General features: G+C 39.6%; 1 protein-coding gene across 3 annotated transcripts in view; it reads left to right on the top strand.

Annotated features, from left to right (window-relative positions):
- Nucleotides 1-15,924, top strand: part of INTS4 (integrator complex subunit 4) — a 237,356-nt gene extending 221,432 nt beyond the window's left edge. For all 3 annotated transcript variants that reach the window (XM_037840819.1, XM_037840820.1, XM_037840818.1), the window contains 2 exons: nt 8,926-9,046; nt 15,619-15,924. In XM_037840819.1, coding sequence (XP_037696747.1) covers nt 8,926-9,046; nt 15,619-15,797 — 300 coding nt within the window. In that variant the 3' untranslated portion in view covers nt 15,798-15,924. The remainder of the gene's footprint in view (nt 1-8,925; nt 9,047-15,618) is intronic.
- The last annotated feature ends 541 nt before the right edge of the window (nt 15,925-16,465 follow it).

The raw sequence follows: 16,465 nt of genomic DNA, 5'->3' as shown, positions 1-16,465 counted from the left end.
ACTTCAGTCATACTGGATTAAGGACCACCCTCATTCAGTTTGAACCCACCTTAACTACTAACATCTTCAAAGGTCCTGTTTACAAATGGGTTCACACCCAAAGAACCAGGGGTTGGGGACATGATTCAGTCCCCAACATGGTTCAAAAGCAGAAGGGAACTGGAAGAAGAAAGAATCATTCAACTTGAAGATAAGACAGTTGAGAAGTGGGAGTCCCAGAAGGAGGAGGAGGAACAGGAGAAGGAGGATCAAAAGAGGCAGAGAGAACGTTTCTTCCCAATTTTAAGAAAAGACATGAATATACACATTCCAGAACCTCAGTGAACTCCAAACAAGATAAACCCAAAGTTCTGAGAAAACTACTATGCAAATAGTAACCAAAAAAGTACAGGGATGTACTAATGTCATAGAAAACAGAAAACAGAATTTAAGTAAAAAACTGTTAGGGGGATCAGTGAATGACACTATATATTGATAAAAGGGTCAATTCATCAAGAAGATATGACAATTATAATTATGTATATACTTAACAATACAGCCCTAAAATATATGAGGCAAACATTGAGAATTCAAGGAAGAAACAGATGGTTCCACATTAATAGCAGGAGCCTTCAGGATACCATCTTCAATAATAGATAGAACATTTAGACAGAATATCTAAAAGGAAATAGAAGGCTTGAACATTACTATAAAACACCTAGACCTAGCAGTCATATATAGAACATGTCATCCAACAACAGCAGTGTGCCAGTTTGAATGTATTGTGTCCCCCAAACGCCATTATTTATGATGCAGTCTTGTGGGGCAGACGTTTTGGTGCTGATTAGATTCACTTGGAATGTGCCCCACCCAGCTGTGGGTGATGACTCTAATGAGATATTCCCATGGAGGCATGGCCCCACCCATTCAGGGTGGGCCTTGATCAGTGGAGCCATATAAATGAGCTGACTCAAAGAGAAGGAACTCAGTGCAGCTGTGAGTGATGTTTTGAAGAGGAGCAAGCTTGCTAGAGAGGAACGTCCTGGGAGAAAGCCGTTTTGAAACAAGAACTTTGGAGCAGATGCCAGCCACATGCCTTCCCAGCTAACAGAGGTTTTCCGGATGCCATTGGCCATCCTCCAGTGAAGGTACCTGATTACTGATGTGTTACCTTGGACACTTTATGGCCTTAAGACTGTAACTGTGTAGCCAAATAAACCCCTTTTTTATAAAAGCCAATCCATCTCTGGTGTTTTGCATTCCAGCAGCATTAGCAAACTAGAACAAGCAGAATACAGACTTTTCTCAAGTGCACATTTATCATTCTTTAGGATAGATCATATGTGAAGTCACAAAACAAGACTCTGTCCACAAAGGTATTTTCTGTAATCACAATGGAGTGAAGCAAGGAAACATTATTAGGAGAACTGGAAAATTCACAATTATATGGAAATTAAATAATGTTCCCTTAAATAACCAATGGATCAAAGCAGAAATCACAACAGAAATTAGGAAATACCTTGAGATAAATGCAAATGAAAAAAACAACATCCCCAAAACTTAGGGAATACATCAAAGACAGTGCTAAGAGGATTTAAAGAGAAGAAAGACAAGAAAAAGAAATAAAAGGCATCCAAATTGGAAAGGAAGAAGTCGTCTACAAACAGAGATAGTTTTACATGACCTTATAGATATAGAAAATCCAAAGGAATCCACAAGAAAACTGTTAGAGCTAATAAACAAATTCTGCGAAGTGGCACGGTACAAGTTCAACACCCCAAAATCAATTGTGTCCCTATACACTAGCAATGAACAATCCAAAGAAGAAATTAATAAAATGATTCCATTTCAGTAGCATCTAAAGGAATAAAATATCTAGGAGTAAATTTCACTAAGGATGTAAAAGACTTGTACGCTGAAAACTACAAAACACTGCTGAAAGAATCTACAGAAAACCTTAAAAATGGCAAGAAATACTGTGTTCAGAGAATAGGAGAATTAATAGTTTTATGATGTCAATATAACACAAGTGATCTACAGAGTCAATGCAATCCCTATCAAAATTCCAACAGACCGTGTTTGCAGGAATGGAAAAAAATGATCCTCAAATTCATATGGAACTGCAAGGGGCCCTGAGTAACCAAAACTTCTAGTTTCCAATTGTACTACAGCGCTACAGTAATCAAAACATTTTGGTACTGGAATAAAGACAGACAAATAGACCCACACATCTATGGTGACTTGATTTTTGACAAGGGTGTTAAGTGTATGTAACGAGGAAAGAATAGTGTCTTCAACAAATGGTACTGGGAGAACTGGATATGCTCATGCAAAAGAATAAAGTTAGACCTGTACTTCAACCACAATAAAAAAGCAATCTATTCAAAATGAATAAAGAACCAAAATATATGAGTGAAAACTATAAAACCACTACAGGACAAAACTGGCAAATCTTCCTGACCTGGCATTCAGCAATGGATTTCTTAGATACAACATCAAAAGCATGAGTAGGAATATAAAAGAGATAATTTCCCTTGATGCACAAAAGTTTTTAATAAGATGGAGTCAAATTTATCAAGAAGGTGAAAAGACACCATTCAGAATGGGAGAAATTAGTTGGAAACCATGTTTTGGATAAGGGCTTAATATCCAGAATATATAAAGAACTTTTACAATGCAACAGCAAAAAGACAACTCAGTTTAAAAATAGGCAAGGGAGAAAGCCAGGAACTGCATGGATCAGACACTGCAGCGCAATTTGACTTTGGGCATACTTCATAACACTCATAAACACGTGGAACAGCTGAGATCAGCAAAATCTGTAAGTTCTTGCGGCCAGGGGACCCGCGCCCCTCCCTGCCAGGCTCAGTCCTGTGGGAGGAGGGACGGTCAGTACTGGGAACCAGGAGGGAGAACTACAGTTGTAGCCCTGGTTGCAAACTCAAACTGCTGATCAAAAATTCAAAACCTAGACTGAGACCAGACACTGGAGAATCTGGGAAAGAATCTGACCAAGAAACACATGAAAAAATGTTCAGCTTCACTAGCAATTAGAGCGATGCAAATTAAGACCACAATGAGATACCATCTCACCGGAATTAGAATGGCTGTCATTAAACTAACAGGAAACTACAAATACTGGAGAGGATGTGGAGAAATTGGAACTCTTATTCATTGTTGGTGGGACTGTATAATGATTCAGCCACTCTGGAAGTCAGTCTGGCAGTTCCTTAGAAAACTAGATATAGAGTTACCCTCCGATCAGCAATTGCATTTCTCGGTATATACCCGAAAGATCTGAAAGCAGTGACGTGAACAGATACCTGTACACCAGTGTTCATAGTAGCATTATTCATGGTTGCCAAGAGATGGAAACAACCCAAATGTCCTTCAACATATGAGTGGATAAATAAAAGGTGGTATATACACACAATGGAATACTACGTAGCTATAAAAAGGAACGATGTCATGAAACATATGACAACATGGATGAACCTTGAAGACATAATGCTGAGTGAAATCAGCCATGCTGAGTGAAATCAGCCAGGCACAAAAAGAGAAATATTATATGCGACCACTAATGTGAACATTGAAAAATGTAAAATAAATGGTTTATAATGTAGAATGTAGGGGAATTAGTGATAGAGAGCAGTTAATGAAGGGGGAACGATAATCCAATAAGAACAGACAAGCTATCGTGGGTAAATTTAACGTTCTGGGAATGCCCAGGAATGACTATGGTTTGTTAATTTCTGGTGGGTATGGTAGGAACAAGTTCACAGAAATGTGCTATATTAGGTTATTTTCTTGGGGTAGAGTAGGAACATGTTGGAAGTAAAGTAGTTATTTTAGGTTAGTTATCTTTTTCTTACTCCCTTGTTATGGTTTCTTTGTAATTTTTTTTTGTATGTTTTTAATTTTTTTTCATATAGTTAGTAGTTAATTTTTTAAAAAAGTTAATTTAAAAAAACAAAAACAATGTTTCCCACAGGACTTATCCTTGGGAAAACCGTTGCTGCGAAGGAGATGCTAGGCCTGCCTATAATTGTGCCTAAGCGTCTCCTCCCGAATGCCTCTTTGTTGCTCAGATGTGGCTTGCTCTCTCTAGCTAAGCCAACTTGGCAGGTGAAATCACTGCCCTCCCCTCTACATGGGAACTGACACCCAGGGAAGTGACTCTCCCTGGCAACGTGGAATATGACTCCTGGGGAGGAATCGAGACCTGGTATCGTGGGATGGAGAACATCTTCTTGACCAAAAGGGGGATGTGAAAAGAAATGAAATAAGCTTTAGTGGCAGAGAAATTCCAAAAGGAATCTGAGAGGTCACTCTGGTGGGCACTCTTATGCACAGTATAGACAACCCTTTTGAGGTTCTAATGAATTGGAATAATTAGCAGTAAATACCTGAAATTATCAAACTACAACCCAGAACCCCTGAATCTTGAAGACGATTGTATGAAAATGTAGCCTATGAGGGGTGACAATGTGATTGGGAAAGCCATATGGACCATAACCCCCTTTGTCCAGTGTATGGATGGATGAGTAGAAGAACATGGGCAAAAAAAAAAAGCACCCAATGTTCATTTTTACTTTGTTCTTTTTCACTTTAATTTTTCTTCTTTTTTTGTGTGCGTGGTACCGAAAATGTTCAAAAATTAATTGTGATGAATGCACAACTATATAATGGTACAATATAATGTAACAGTTGAGTGTACACTTTGTATGACTGCATGGTCTGTGAATATATCTCAATAAAATTGAATTTTAAAAAAATAGGCAAGGAACTTGAATAGACGGTTTCCCAAAGAATATATACATATGGACAATAAGCACATGAAAAGATGTTGACAGCCATTAGGGAAATCAAGAACACAATGAGTGTTTGAAAAGATGTTGACAGCCATTAGGGAAATCAAGAACACAATGAGTGTTGGCAAGGATTTGGAGTAACAGAAACTCTCATATGTTGTTGGTCGGAATGTAAAAAAGCTGAGCCACTGTGGAAAACAGTTTGGTGATTCCTTAGCGAGTTTCACTTTTGGGTATATATCCCCAAAATTTGAGACTCAGATATTAGAAGTTGTGTGACAACATTCATAGCAGCATTATTCACAACCAAAAGGCAGAACAACTCAAGTGTCTGTGAACAAGGGTATGGATAAGCAAAATGTGGTACATACATGCAATGGAATATTATTTGGCCGTAAGAAAGAATGAAGTTTTGAGACATACTACAACATTGAAAAAGCTTGAAAACACGCTTAGTGAAATAAACAAAGCATAAGAGTTGCCTAGAAATAGCAAATTTGCATGAATAGAAAGCAGATTAGCGTACTAGGGGATTGAAGGAGGGGCAAAAGTGGAGTCTTTGGGAACAAAAATAAGAAAAAATCATAAATGAAATGGGTGATATCACCTCTGATCCCACAGAAAGAAAAAGGATTATATGAGGTTACTGTCAACAATTGTATACCAATAAAATAGATAATTTAGATGAAATGGAAAAATTCCTAGAAATGCAAGTTACCTAAACTGACTCAAGGAAGAAAGAGAAGATCTCAATAGACCAATAACCAGTAAAAAGATTGAATCAGTAATCAAAAACCTCCCTCAAATGAAAATTCCAGGATCAAGATGCCTTCACTGGTATGAATTCTACTAAACATTCAGAGAAGAATTAATATTAAACTTTCTCAAACTTCCAAAAAGCTGAATAGGAGGGAAGCCTTCCTAATTCATCTTATGAGGCCAGTTTCACCTTAATACCAAAGAGAGAGAGAGAGACATCCTACAAAAACAAAATTACAGACCAATATCTCTTATGAAAAAGATGCAAAGTCCTCAACAAAATACTAGCAAATGGAATCTAATATACACCATAACCCAAGCTAAATTTCTCCAGGAATACATGGGTAGTTCAACATAAAATCAATGTAATGCACATTAGTACAATGAAGGAAAAAAAACCACATGCTCATTCATTTGGCAACAAAAGGAATTAAACAAAATCCATACCCTCTTATTGATAAAAACAGTCTGAAAACCAGGAATAGAAGGACAATCACTCAACATGATAAAGGGCATAGGTAAAAACCACACAGCTAATGGGGAAAGAATGAAAGCTTTTTCCCCAAGATCAGGAAGAAGACAAGGATGTCTACGTTCACCAGTGCTATTCAACATTACACTGGAAGTGCCAGCCAGAGCAATTGGGAAAAAAATTAAGAGAAAAAGAAAGAAGAGGCATCCAAATTGGAAAGGAATAAGTAAAACTATTCCTATTTGTAGATGACATGATCCTTTATAGAGAAAAATCTAGAAGAATCTACAAGTAAACTATTAGAACTAATAAATGAATTCAGCAAAGTGGCAGGGTACAAGATAAACAAGCAAAAATTAGTGGTGTTTTTATACACTACCAGTGAACAATGTGTAAAGGAAATCAAAACAATTCCAATTACAATAGCAACTAAAAGAATAAAATAGCTAGGAATAGATTTACCAATGATGTAAAGGACTTTTATAAAGAAAACTCTAAATTGTTACTGAAAGAAAGACCTAAATACATGTTCACGGATTGGAAACTCTTCAATAAATTCAGACAGTCCACATTTCAACCCACAAATACTATTCATTCTTGCACTCATCCATCTTCTATCCATCTATGCAATACTTTTCACTTTGTTGCACCGTGCTAAGCGCTGGGGTTAGCTAAGTTGTAAGGGCTGGCAAGGTAAATATGTCACAGTTACTGCCCTTAAGATGCTCATGGTCTCATGGGGAGGCAGACCAAAGAAGAGGCAGTCATAAAACAGAAATTCATTCAAGAGACATACCCAGGGTAGGTTCTAAGGAGAGGCTCCATATATGGAGAGTGGGGAGAAGGCTCAGGAAAGGAAAGACTTTGTGAAGATGATTGTGTTTGGTGGGATCTGAAAGGATAATTAGGAGCAAAGGAGAAGGGAAGGGTATTCTAGGCAGAAGTGCTGTGAGTATAAGGAGGGATGCAGGGAAAATTTCTTTGAAGAGGTAAGGATGAATCAGGTGCTGGAGATGTTAACATTTGGCTGTACTGACAGTAGAGGAAAAATCCTTCTGGTTTTCCAGCAGAAATCATTAATCATGAGATCTATAGAGAACTAATTTTGAGGTAGCAGTGAAGCTGCGCTGCAACTTTTCTTCAGATTAGTTGTTCTTCCCCCTAGCTGCTCTTCAGAATTACCTGAAAGCATTAGAAAATATTGATGCACAGGCGTTAGCCTACACCAGTTACATCAGAACCCTGAGAGTGGGACCCATGGGTACTGGTATTTTTTAAGAGCTCATAGATCATTCTAATGTGCAGGCAGGATTGGGAACCAGTACTTCACATTGTCTTGAAAAGAATTTCACTGAACATAAATGAGATTGCACACAGATTATTTTAGGGTCATTTGTTCAACTCTTAAAGTGAAAAATCCTCTCCAGTGTACCTCCCATACATGCATGGCCAAGCTGCTGGGATACCTCTAAAGACAGGAAGATGGGAACATCTCTGCCCCACTGTGGCACAACAGCTCTAATGATTAGAAAGTGCCAGCTCAGCCACCACTATCTGAACACCTCCTCAGCTGCTGGCACTGTTTTAGTTACTAGGGGTACAGCAGTTTACAAAACAGATGTTATATTCTGCATTTAAAGAATTCATATCCAGTCTTTAAAGTAGACTCCCCAAGAACACCATTCAATAACACTTTTACTGGTCTAATTTAAGATACTGTATTATACCTGATGATAAGGGAAGGGGTGTTTTATTTAGTTCTGAAATTCAGAAAATTATTCATACTGGCTATTTTTCCTCCCTGAATTACTTGGGTCACAGATTTTCTAAGACCCACTCTGGGAAGTAATAGAGGAATGAAGGCAAGCTTACAGGGGCCCTTTCAGAAAGGAGTCATGGCCTATTACCAAAAGCAGTTTTGCTGAGAACTCAGGGAGATTCTGCTTCCTTTCTTTTCAATGCTTGCTACTGTCTCTTTTTCTTTCCTTTTTTTTTCCTTTTTCTTTTTTTTTTTTAATTAAGTCTGAAACTTGTCTTTGAAGAGAAAAAGAGTCAGGAAGCGGGGACACTTCTGTCTTTCTGCACTCGTAGGTTTAGGGGCAAGAAGCCTGGAGATAGTGGGGAGCAGCAGTTTTAAAGAGAATGGTATAATCAGGGTGAAGCCCGAAGATCTTGAGGAAACATGAAAGAATATTATAGGGCAGGTGGGCTGAGACATTCCTCCCAGAGTTTCCAAGTTGAAAGACCTGTGTGGTTCCCTGACTCTGCCTTTATTGGTATATTTATATAGCTCACATCATGTCTGATTCTAGGATAAGCTACATTTGTTCATATAATTCATTTGTACCCTGTGCAATGTAAAAGGTCCCCTACACAGAGAGCTGTGAAGCCCACTGGGATTCCGAGGAAAGAACATTGTGGCAGTTCATGAGATTTGAAGAACTGGCTAATGATTTGAGCAGACCTTTCACTGAGCATTCTCTATAGGAAGAGATAGATAAATGGCTTCCTAGATGCTTGTAATCTAGTGAGAGAATACAGTTATGACATAACTCAGAATACGTGGTGGTTGGTGATGGATGCTGGGCCATGAAATGATTCAGAGTCAGGGAGGGAGAGAGGCAGGGAAGCATCCTGTTGTGCCTGGAAACACTTTTCACAGTCATAATTAATATTCTTAACTGTCCTTGTATTTACAGAGACAATTTACTCTTATCACTCATTACTGTAAGTTCAGGAAATGTGTATGTAAACTGTTTTGCTGCCCTCCTCTTAACTAGCAGTCTTTTATGAAGGCTAGTGTCATCTTTCTTTTCTTCCTGTTTTGGTGTTCACAACAGGTGTCCATTCTTTTTAAAAGCTCATGGCTATTTTTGCCTTTTTCTCACTTCTGTCACTTCTTAGGTCTTATATCCAGATGGCCAGGCTCAGGTAATCCACCCCAAGCCAGCAGACTTCCGGAATCCTGGCCCAGGACGGCACCGGCTCATCACTCAGGTGTACCTCTCCCATACTGCCTGGACAGGTAAGGTGTCAGGTGGCCAGGATGGACAAGAAAATTGTGTTCTTGAGGATTACACCCACCCTTGGGCATTTGGTTTTCTGCAGTTTGAAAAGTTCATGGTTGAATCAGGCCTACTGAGGATTGAATTTGATTTCTTAAGGAGCTTGTGAGCTCAAATGAGGTAACTTTTGACTAATTTGCTACACTGCTTTGATCACATGAGGAATAATACTTTGTGAGGAGATTATAATAGAATGGAGTCTTGTAGAAAGGACCTGGACTAGATGCCAGGAAACTATTTTCTGGTTCTGACTCTGCTACTGACTTTCTGAATGACTTCGGGCAAGTCACATCACCCTAAGTCTGTTTCTTTATCTTCACAATGAAGATGACCATCTCAATCTATTAGTTGTGACCATTAAACTGGTTTTCTGTCATGCTATTATACTGTATTTTATTTTTATATTTTATACTTCTTACCAAAAATGTAAAATCACTGTTTGTATATGAACAATTCAGTAAAATCTTGATAATTTATGAAAAGACAGAGAGGTTGCATAATTACTTTTTTAAATTTGTAAGAATAAAATGGTTGAATACATGTACAAAAGACATTAAATTTCAAGCTACTTTGGAAACTTGAAAAAGAGAATCAGTCTGCAAAATCTGAAACACGGAAGAGAATTTGCTTTAGAGATGATTCAAGGACATGATTACTACTGAACAGATTTTTAATGCACCACATTTGGTTTGTTTTAGAGGTAGATTAATGCCATTATTAATGCTTTCCCTCTATCAGGGGTTAGAAGGGTATAAGTGACTTTATAAAGCTTTCATAAAGAAAAAGTGGTACTACTGAATGTTAGGACAGTCCCTTGGAAGTCAGTTACCCTGGCTATAACATAGTTGAGGGAACATCCAGCAGTGCTTTTACCCTGGATCTCCTTCCCTGAGCATCCCTCAATTCATATCCTTGCTGCCTGACATGTTTTGTACTATTTTCCAGAGCACTACTCCCACAGGAAGGTAGGACTTCTTACCTTAATCCCCTCTAGTGAGGAACTCTAGATATCAGGAAGAAATGCTGTGGAACAACATTGCTTCAGGAGGAGCAAGGCTCATCACAGCATGTTAGAGCTCAAGTAAGCTTTAAATGTCTTGAAAGTGCTACCAGTTTGCCCCTGGTCACATAGTGAGTCATTGCTAGAGCCGCGACTAGAACCCAGGCTGCTTCCAAGTTTGAGTTTCTTTCCACTAGGTCCTGCTTCCTCTCAAGGTATCTTAGTTAATTGCAGATGTTTTTGTTTTGGTATTGCCAGGGAGTCCTGTATCTGAAGAAATCCTCTGAGAGAGAGGTCTTTACCCACTCACTATTGCAAATATTACAGATCCCTATTTTAACTCTCTGCATGGCACTTACTTAGTGTCAGATGCTTTTTCATTTAATTATTTACTGACTTTTTCTCTCCATTAGAATGTAGCCTCCATGAGAGCAGGCAGCTTGCTCATCATCTTTACCTGTGTTTTCAGTATGTTTACCTGTGTTTACATGACAAGTGGTAGGGGCTCAAAAAATAATGAATGTTGAATGAAGGTTTTTAAAAGTACATACAGTGCATGCCATGCACATATTTCATTTATCCTTAGACCAACTTTGTGGTGGGAATTCATAGTCTCTTCTTTTGGGGATTGAATCATGTCCCCCACAAAAGGCATGTTCAGGTCCCAAGTCTTGGTACTGTGGGTATGAACCCACTTGCAAATACAACCTTTGAAGATGTTATTAAAATGTGCTCAAATTGAATGAAGCTGGGCCCTAAATCTAATGTGGCTGCAGTCCTTATAAGCAAAGGAAATTGGGCATGGAAGGAGGAGCCACAGGGAGCAGCCAGAAGCTGGAAGTCAGTGGAACCCAAAAGAGAAAGGAGAAGATGCTCCCATGTGCATTGCCATGTGATGGAAAAGCCAAGGAACTCCACAGATTGCTGGCCAGCTGGAAGATACTGACCCCGGGTGAAGCAAGCCTAAGCCTCTGAAACTGTGCACCAATAAATTCTTGTTGTTAAGCCAGCCCATCATATTTATTTTAGCAGCTGAGAAATACAGTTTTTGGTATCAGAAAGTGGGGTGCTGCTATTGCAAATACCTAAAAATACGGAAACAGCTTTGAAATTGGGTAATGGCTGGAAGAATTGTGAGGGCTTGAAAATGAGCAAGAGCTGTAGAGAAAGTTTGTATCAACTTAGAGAATACATAAATTGTCACGAACAGAAAGTTGGTAGAAATATGGATGTTAAAGGTACTTCTGGTGAGGCTTAGAAGGAAACGATAAATGTGTCATTGGAAATTGGAAGAAAGGTGACTGGTTATAAAGTGGCGGAGAACTTGGTAAAATTGAGTTCTGATGTTAGATGGAAGGCAGAAATTGAATGCAGTGAACTTTGATATTTAGCTGACATTTCTAAGCTAACTGTGGAAGGTGCAGCCTGGTTTCTCCTTGCAACTTATAGTAAAATGTGAAAGCAAAGGGGGAGGCTGATAATTAAACTTTTAAGGACAAAAGAACCAGCTGATAATTTTGAAAATTCTCAGCCTATCCAGATTGCTACCAGATAGCATGCTCTGAGACTAGGGCCAGGAGCAGCTCTATCAGGGACTTCCCTGAGCATTTGGGAAGTGACTCCCAAGAGGACAGGGCTCCACTTGAGGGTTTACCTGAAAAGCCCTTTGCTAAAGAGGGTATGGCTAAACATGGATCTAGTCAGCCATTTCAGTGGCAGTCAAGATTGGAAATGCAGTTATCCAGGGAATGATCTCGGGAAAGTTCTAGTGTCTGGTGATGTTACTTGAACTACATGTAAAGCCGACAAGCTTTTTGCAAAATTTATATGAGCAGGACCACTGCCAGCCTAGAATGCAAGTGACAGAGAAGGGATGAATCGAAGCAAGAATGACTTCAAGGGCAAAAATATGGAAGCAAAGGTCTACTGAAAACATCTTTTCAGGCCAAGAGAGAAGGCCCATTCACGTGCAGAAAGGGTGAGTCTGCCCCTGTGACTGGAGGTGCAGGCCATTGGCCCTGGTGATTGCAGGGGGTCAGCCCTGACCCTTTTGTTCATGGAGAGTGTTGTCATGTCACCCCAATGCTTGTGCCCTGGCATTTGCAGAGAGCCTGACATCATTTTGATGCTCGGAGAAGGTGGAACTTACACCCCCAGTGTTTGGGGAGAGCATGTCTGCTGCACAAGCGCTTGGAAAGGGTGAGGGTACCATTCAATCATGCCGGGAGGACATAGATGATGCTCAGACTTCGAAATCTAATGGAGTTTGCCTTGCTGGATTTTGTACTTGTTTGGGAACCATGACCCCTGCTTTCCATTTTTCTCCCTTCTAGAATGGAAATGTTTATCCTATGCCTGTCCCACCGTTGAATATTGGAAGCAGATAACTTGTTTTCTAGGTTTCACAGGGAAAGGAATTTTGCCCCAGGATGGACCACATCTATAATCGATTTTGATGAGACTTTGTACTTAGCATTGTTACTGCAATGACTTAAGATTTTGGGGATGTTGATGGAGTGAATGTATTTTGCATGTAGAAAGTACATGTCATTTAGGGTCCAGAGGGTGTACTATTGGGGATCGAATAACGTTCCCCACAAAAGACATGTTCACATCACAAGTCGTGGTCCTGTGGGTGTGAACCCGTTTGTAAATAGGACCTTTTAAGATGTTAGTTAACCAAAACCAGATAAAGACACTACAAAAAAGGAAAACCATAGGCCAATCTCCCTAATGAATATAGATGCAGAAATTCTCAACAAAATACTTGCAAATCGAATCCAAAGGCACATTAAAAGAATTATACACCACGACCAAGTGAGGTTCATTCCTGGCATGCAAGGGTGGTTCAACATAAGAAAATCAATTAATGTAATTCAACACATTATCAACACATCTACAAATCAAAAGGGAAAAATCAAATGATCATCTTGATAGACACTGAAAAAGCATTTGACAAAATTCAACATCCCTTTTTGATAAAAACACTTCAAAAGGTAGGAGTTAAAGGAACCTTCCTCAATATGATAAAGGACATATATGAAAAACTGACAGCCAGCATAGTACTCAATGGTGAGAGGCTGAAAGCCTTCCCTCTAAGATCAGGAATGAGACAAGGATACCCATGGCCAAATCTATTATTCAACATTGTGCTAGAAGTTCTAGCCAGAGCAGTTTGCCAAGATAAAGAGATAAAAAGTGTCCAAATTAGAAAGGAAGAAGTGAAACTGTCATTATTTGCAGATGATACGATCTTATATTTGAAAAATCTTGAGAATTCGATCATAAAGCTACTTGCGCTAATAAACCAATTCAGTAGAGTGGTGAGATATAAGATTAATGCACATAAGTCGGTAATGTTCCTATATACTAGTAATGACCTAACTGAAGAGGCAATAAAAAAAAAATTCCATTCACAATAGCAACTAAAAATATCAAGTACCTAGGAATAAACTTAACCTTAAGGACTTAAAAGACCGCTATAGAGAAAATTACAAAATTTTACTAAAAGAAATAAACAGTTTGGACCTAAATAGGTGGAAAAAATATTCCATGCTCATGGATAGGAAGACTAAATACTGTTAAGATATCAATTCTACAAAGTGATCTACAGATTCAACGCAATCCCAATCCAAATTCCAACAACCTACTTTGCAGACTTGGAAAAGCTAGTTATCAAATTTATTTGGAAGGGAAAGGGGCTGCAAATTGCCAAAAACATCCTAAAAAAAAACAAAGAAGTGGAAGGACCCCTCTCTCATTTTATTATTACCTCATTTTATTTTTACTTCTCTGTCTCATTTTCCTTATCTATAAAATGGGAGTAAGAATATAAACCTTCTAGGAGATATAGTCTTCCAGATATGATGAGTAGGTTGCATGACTTGTCCCAGGTGATCTTTTGTCTCTTCCTACCACTATGTCCTCCCTTGCCTTCTCTCCCCTCTCCCTCCTATGGCAGTGGCTTGTATTGCCATTTTGCCATTATTGCCACATGCTAGAAAGGGAAGCCAGAACAACTGGATAGGGTTGAGTCCAACATCAGCTCCCTCTGGCCTTTTCAAGGTTTGGCTCCTTGAAAGTACTGTGAGAAGGAAGGGCTGTGGTGGTGTTTGTTGGCAAAAGCTGTCTGGGACAGAAGAGGAGTGCGTAGTGGGAAAGGTAATACTGGTCCCTGCTCTGACTCTACCTGGAGTAGGAGATTTTTCTGGAGCCTGGTACCAGAAAGCAGTGCTAGTTTCACTGCAGATACACTCATGGCTGGTATAAAGGCCACCATCTTAGGCAGGTGTGTGCACACCATGACAGGTAAATGGTGACCCTGAGGCTGCCAGTCAGATCTCATGCTGAGCCCTGTGGAGTCGTCTAGGTTGCTCTGGCTTTGGCTGCTTCTGAGCCTTTCTCTCCCCGGATGACAGCAATCCAGTTTCTTCTCTAATCTCTAGGGAGAAGCCTTGCCGTAACCAGGAAGAGGAAGCACTAAGAGGCTCTCTATCCTTTTTAATTTAGATACACCGAGCCCTCATTCCTGCCCTCTGATCTCCTTAGCTTTGGGCTCATTTTTAGCACTTGCAGCTTCTGAGCTAGACACACCAAATGGAGGAGAACATCTCAAGTTCACACAGCTCCTGACCTTTGCATTTAGGTTTTTTGAAAGCCCCTCCCCTTTCTTCTTCTTAGAAGCTAAATGGTAAGGTGTGGATCTGGACAGTCACTTAGAACCTCTCTGAGCCTCAGGACTCTTTTGGAGATTGTGACAGTCTTTCTTTCATGGTAGAGTGGATGAGAGTGTTTGTGGTTATGTGCTTGGCACAGAGATGTTCTCTTCCAGAGTCTTTCTGGGCTCCCTTGTCTGCCCCCACAGCACTTCTTACAGACTCTATTAGAACATATACTATACTCTATTGCAACATATCCTCACCAATTTACAGGAGAGGTCTTATTTTCTCTCCCTGGGCAGTGCCACATTCAGACACTAGATTAATATTGTAATGAAAGAACTAAAGGTTTTCTGACATTTTACCTGAAACCTACTCCTATCCACTAGTGCAGATTTTTTGACAGAACCATTTCCTAATTGAAGGCTTTTCCACTAAGAAAGGAGAGTCCATGGTGTAACAGCCCTGAAGCTTGAGATCAACTGCACAGGAAGAGCACAGCTGTCTACGCATGAGAATCAGCCATATGCATCTTATTGCTTGCTATCCTGAGGTTGGAAGGTCTCTAGAGAAGAAGAGCTTTTAGCTCGCTCTCTGATCATCTCAGCAGCTTTGCCTGCAAGTTGCAGGGAACCCACTGAAGCTTGAGGAGGAGGTGGTAGAGTAGCATCACATTTGCAGGCTCAGGATCAGCCTCACAGGATTCAGTCTGGGAAGGTGTTTCTGTTTGGTGAGGAGGAAGGGAAGGATGTAGAGAGATGAAGAAATGACCTTGAAACCTTACTGCTTCATTGTTGATGTTGCTTTAACTTGACATTTCATCCCAATTCCTACCAGCTGCCTAGTGATAGAGAATTTTTGTCTTTTTTTCCAGAACCATGCCAGGTAGAAGTGAGACTGCTGCTGGCCTACAACTCCAATGCACGGATTCCAAAACCCTCCTGGATCGAAGGTAGCGAGGTACCATCCCAGATGGAAACCAGCATTGAGGGCACCATCCCCTTCAGCAAACCTGTCAAAGTTTACATAATGCCTAAACCTGCAAGGCGCTGAATCACAAGTAGTCTTTACAGCCATGGCCTCAAAGGGCCTTTGTTTATCAGAGTGAACCAGGAGCCTGTGACCCTTAACAGGGTAAATTATTTTGCATTAAAAAAAAAAAAAAAAAACAAAACAAAAAGCTTCAAATGTACTTTTTTTTTTCTTAAATAATAAAATTGAGAAAACATCCAATTCCCACTCCTTAAAGCACATTTATGTGGCTACAGGTTCAGCATTTGCTCCACATGCTTGCATTCCTCAAGTGTGAGACACAGAGATCCAATGTTCCAGCTACCTCCAAAGAACTGGTTATTCAAGCCATAATCATATTTCTTAAAAGTGATAGTCTGTTTGCCAGAACCAACTACAGAGCAGCTTCAACAGCTGTAATTTTTTCACCATGGACGTTCCTGAATGATTATAGATAACTGTTATCTTTCTGAGACACTCTTTCCCTAACTCAGGCAATAGCTGGGTGAAGGACTGGCTGAATAACTGGAGAATGAATCATTTTCATCCCTGAGGAAGTCCTTTGTCCTTCCTGCCATTATCCTCAGAACCTCTATGGCTTTAAAAAAATAGTTCTTTTCTAAAATATGGTCTGACTGTACTCAGGATTATAGGAAAGAGGGATCCAGTGTAAGGAATAAAGTCATTTCCCATTAAGTGTGCAAAAGGTA

This window comes from Choloepus didactylus, chromosome 6 (assembly GCF_015220235.1).
Source record: "Choloepus didactylus isolate mChoDid1 chromosome 6, mChoDid1.pri, whole genome shotgun sequence".
In the NCBI taxonomy this organism is placed as follows: domain Eukaryota; kingdom Metazoa; phylum Chordata; class Mammalia; order Pilosa; family Megalonychidae; genus Choloepus; species Choloepus didactylus.
The sequence above is the reverse complement of the archived record's forward strand: the minus strand, read 5'-3'. Positions and strand labels throughout refer to the sequence as shown.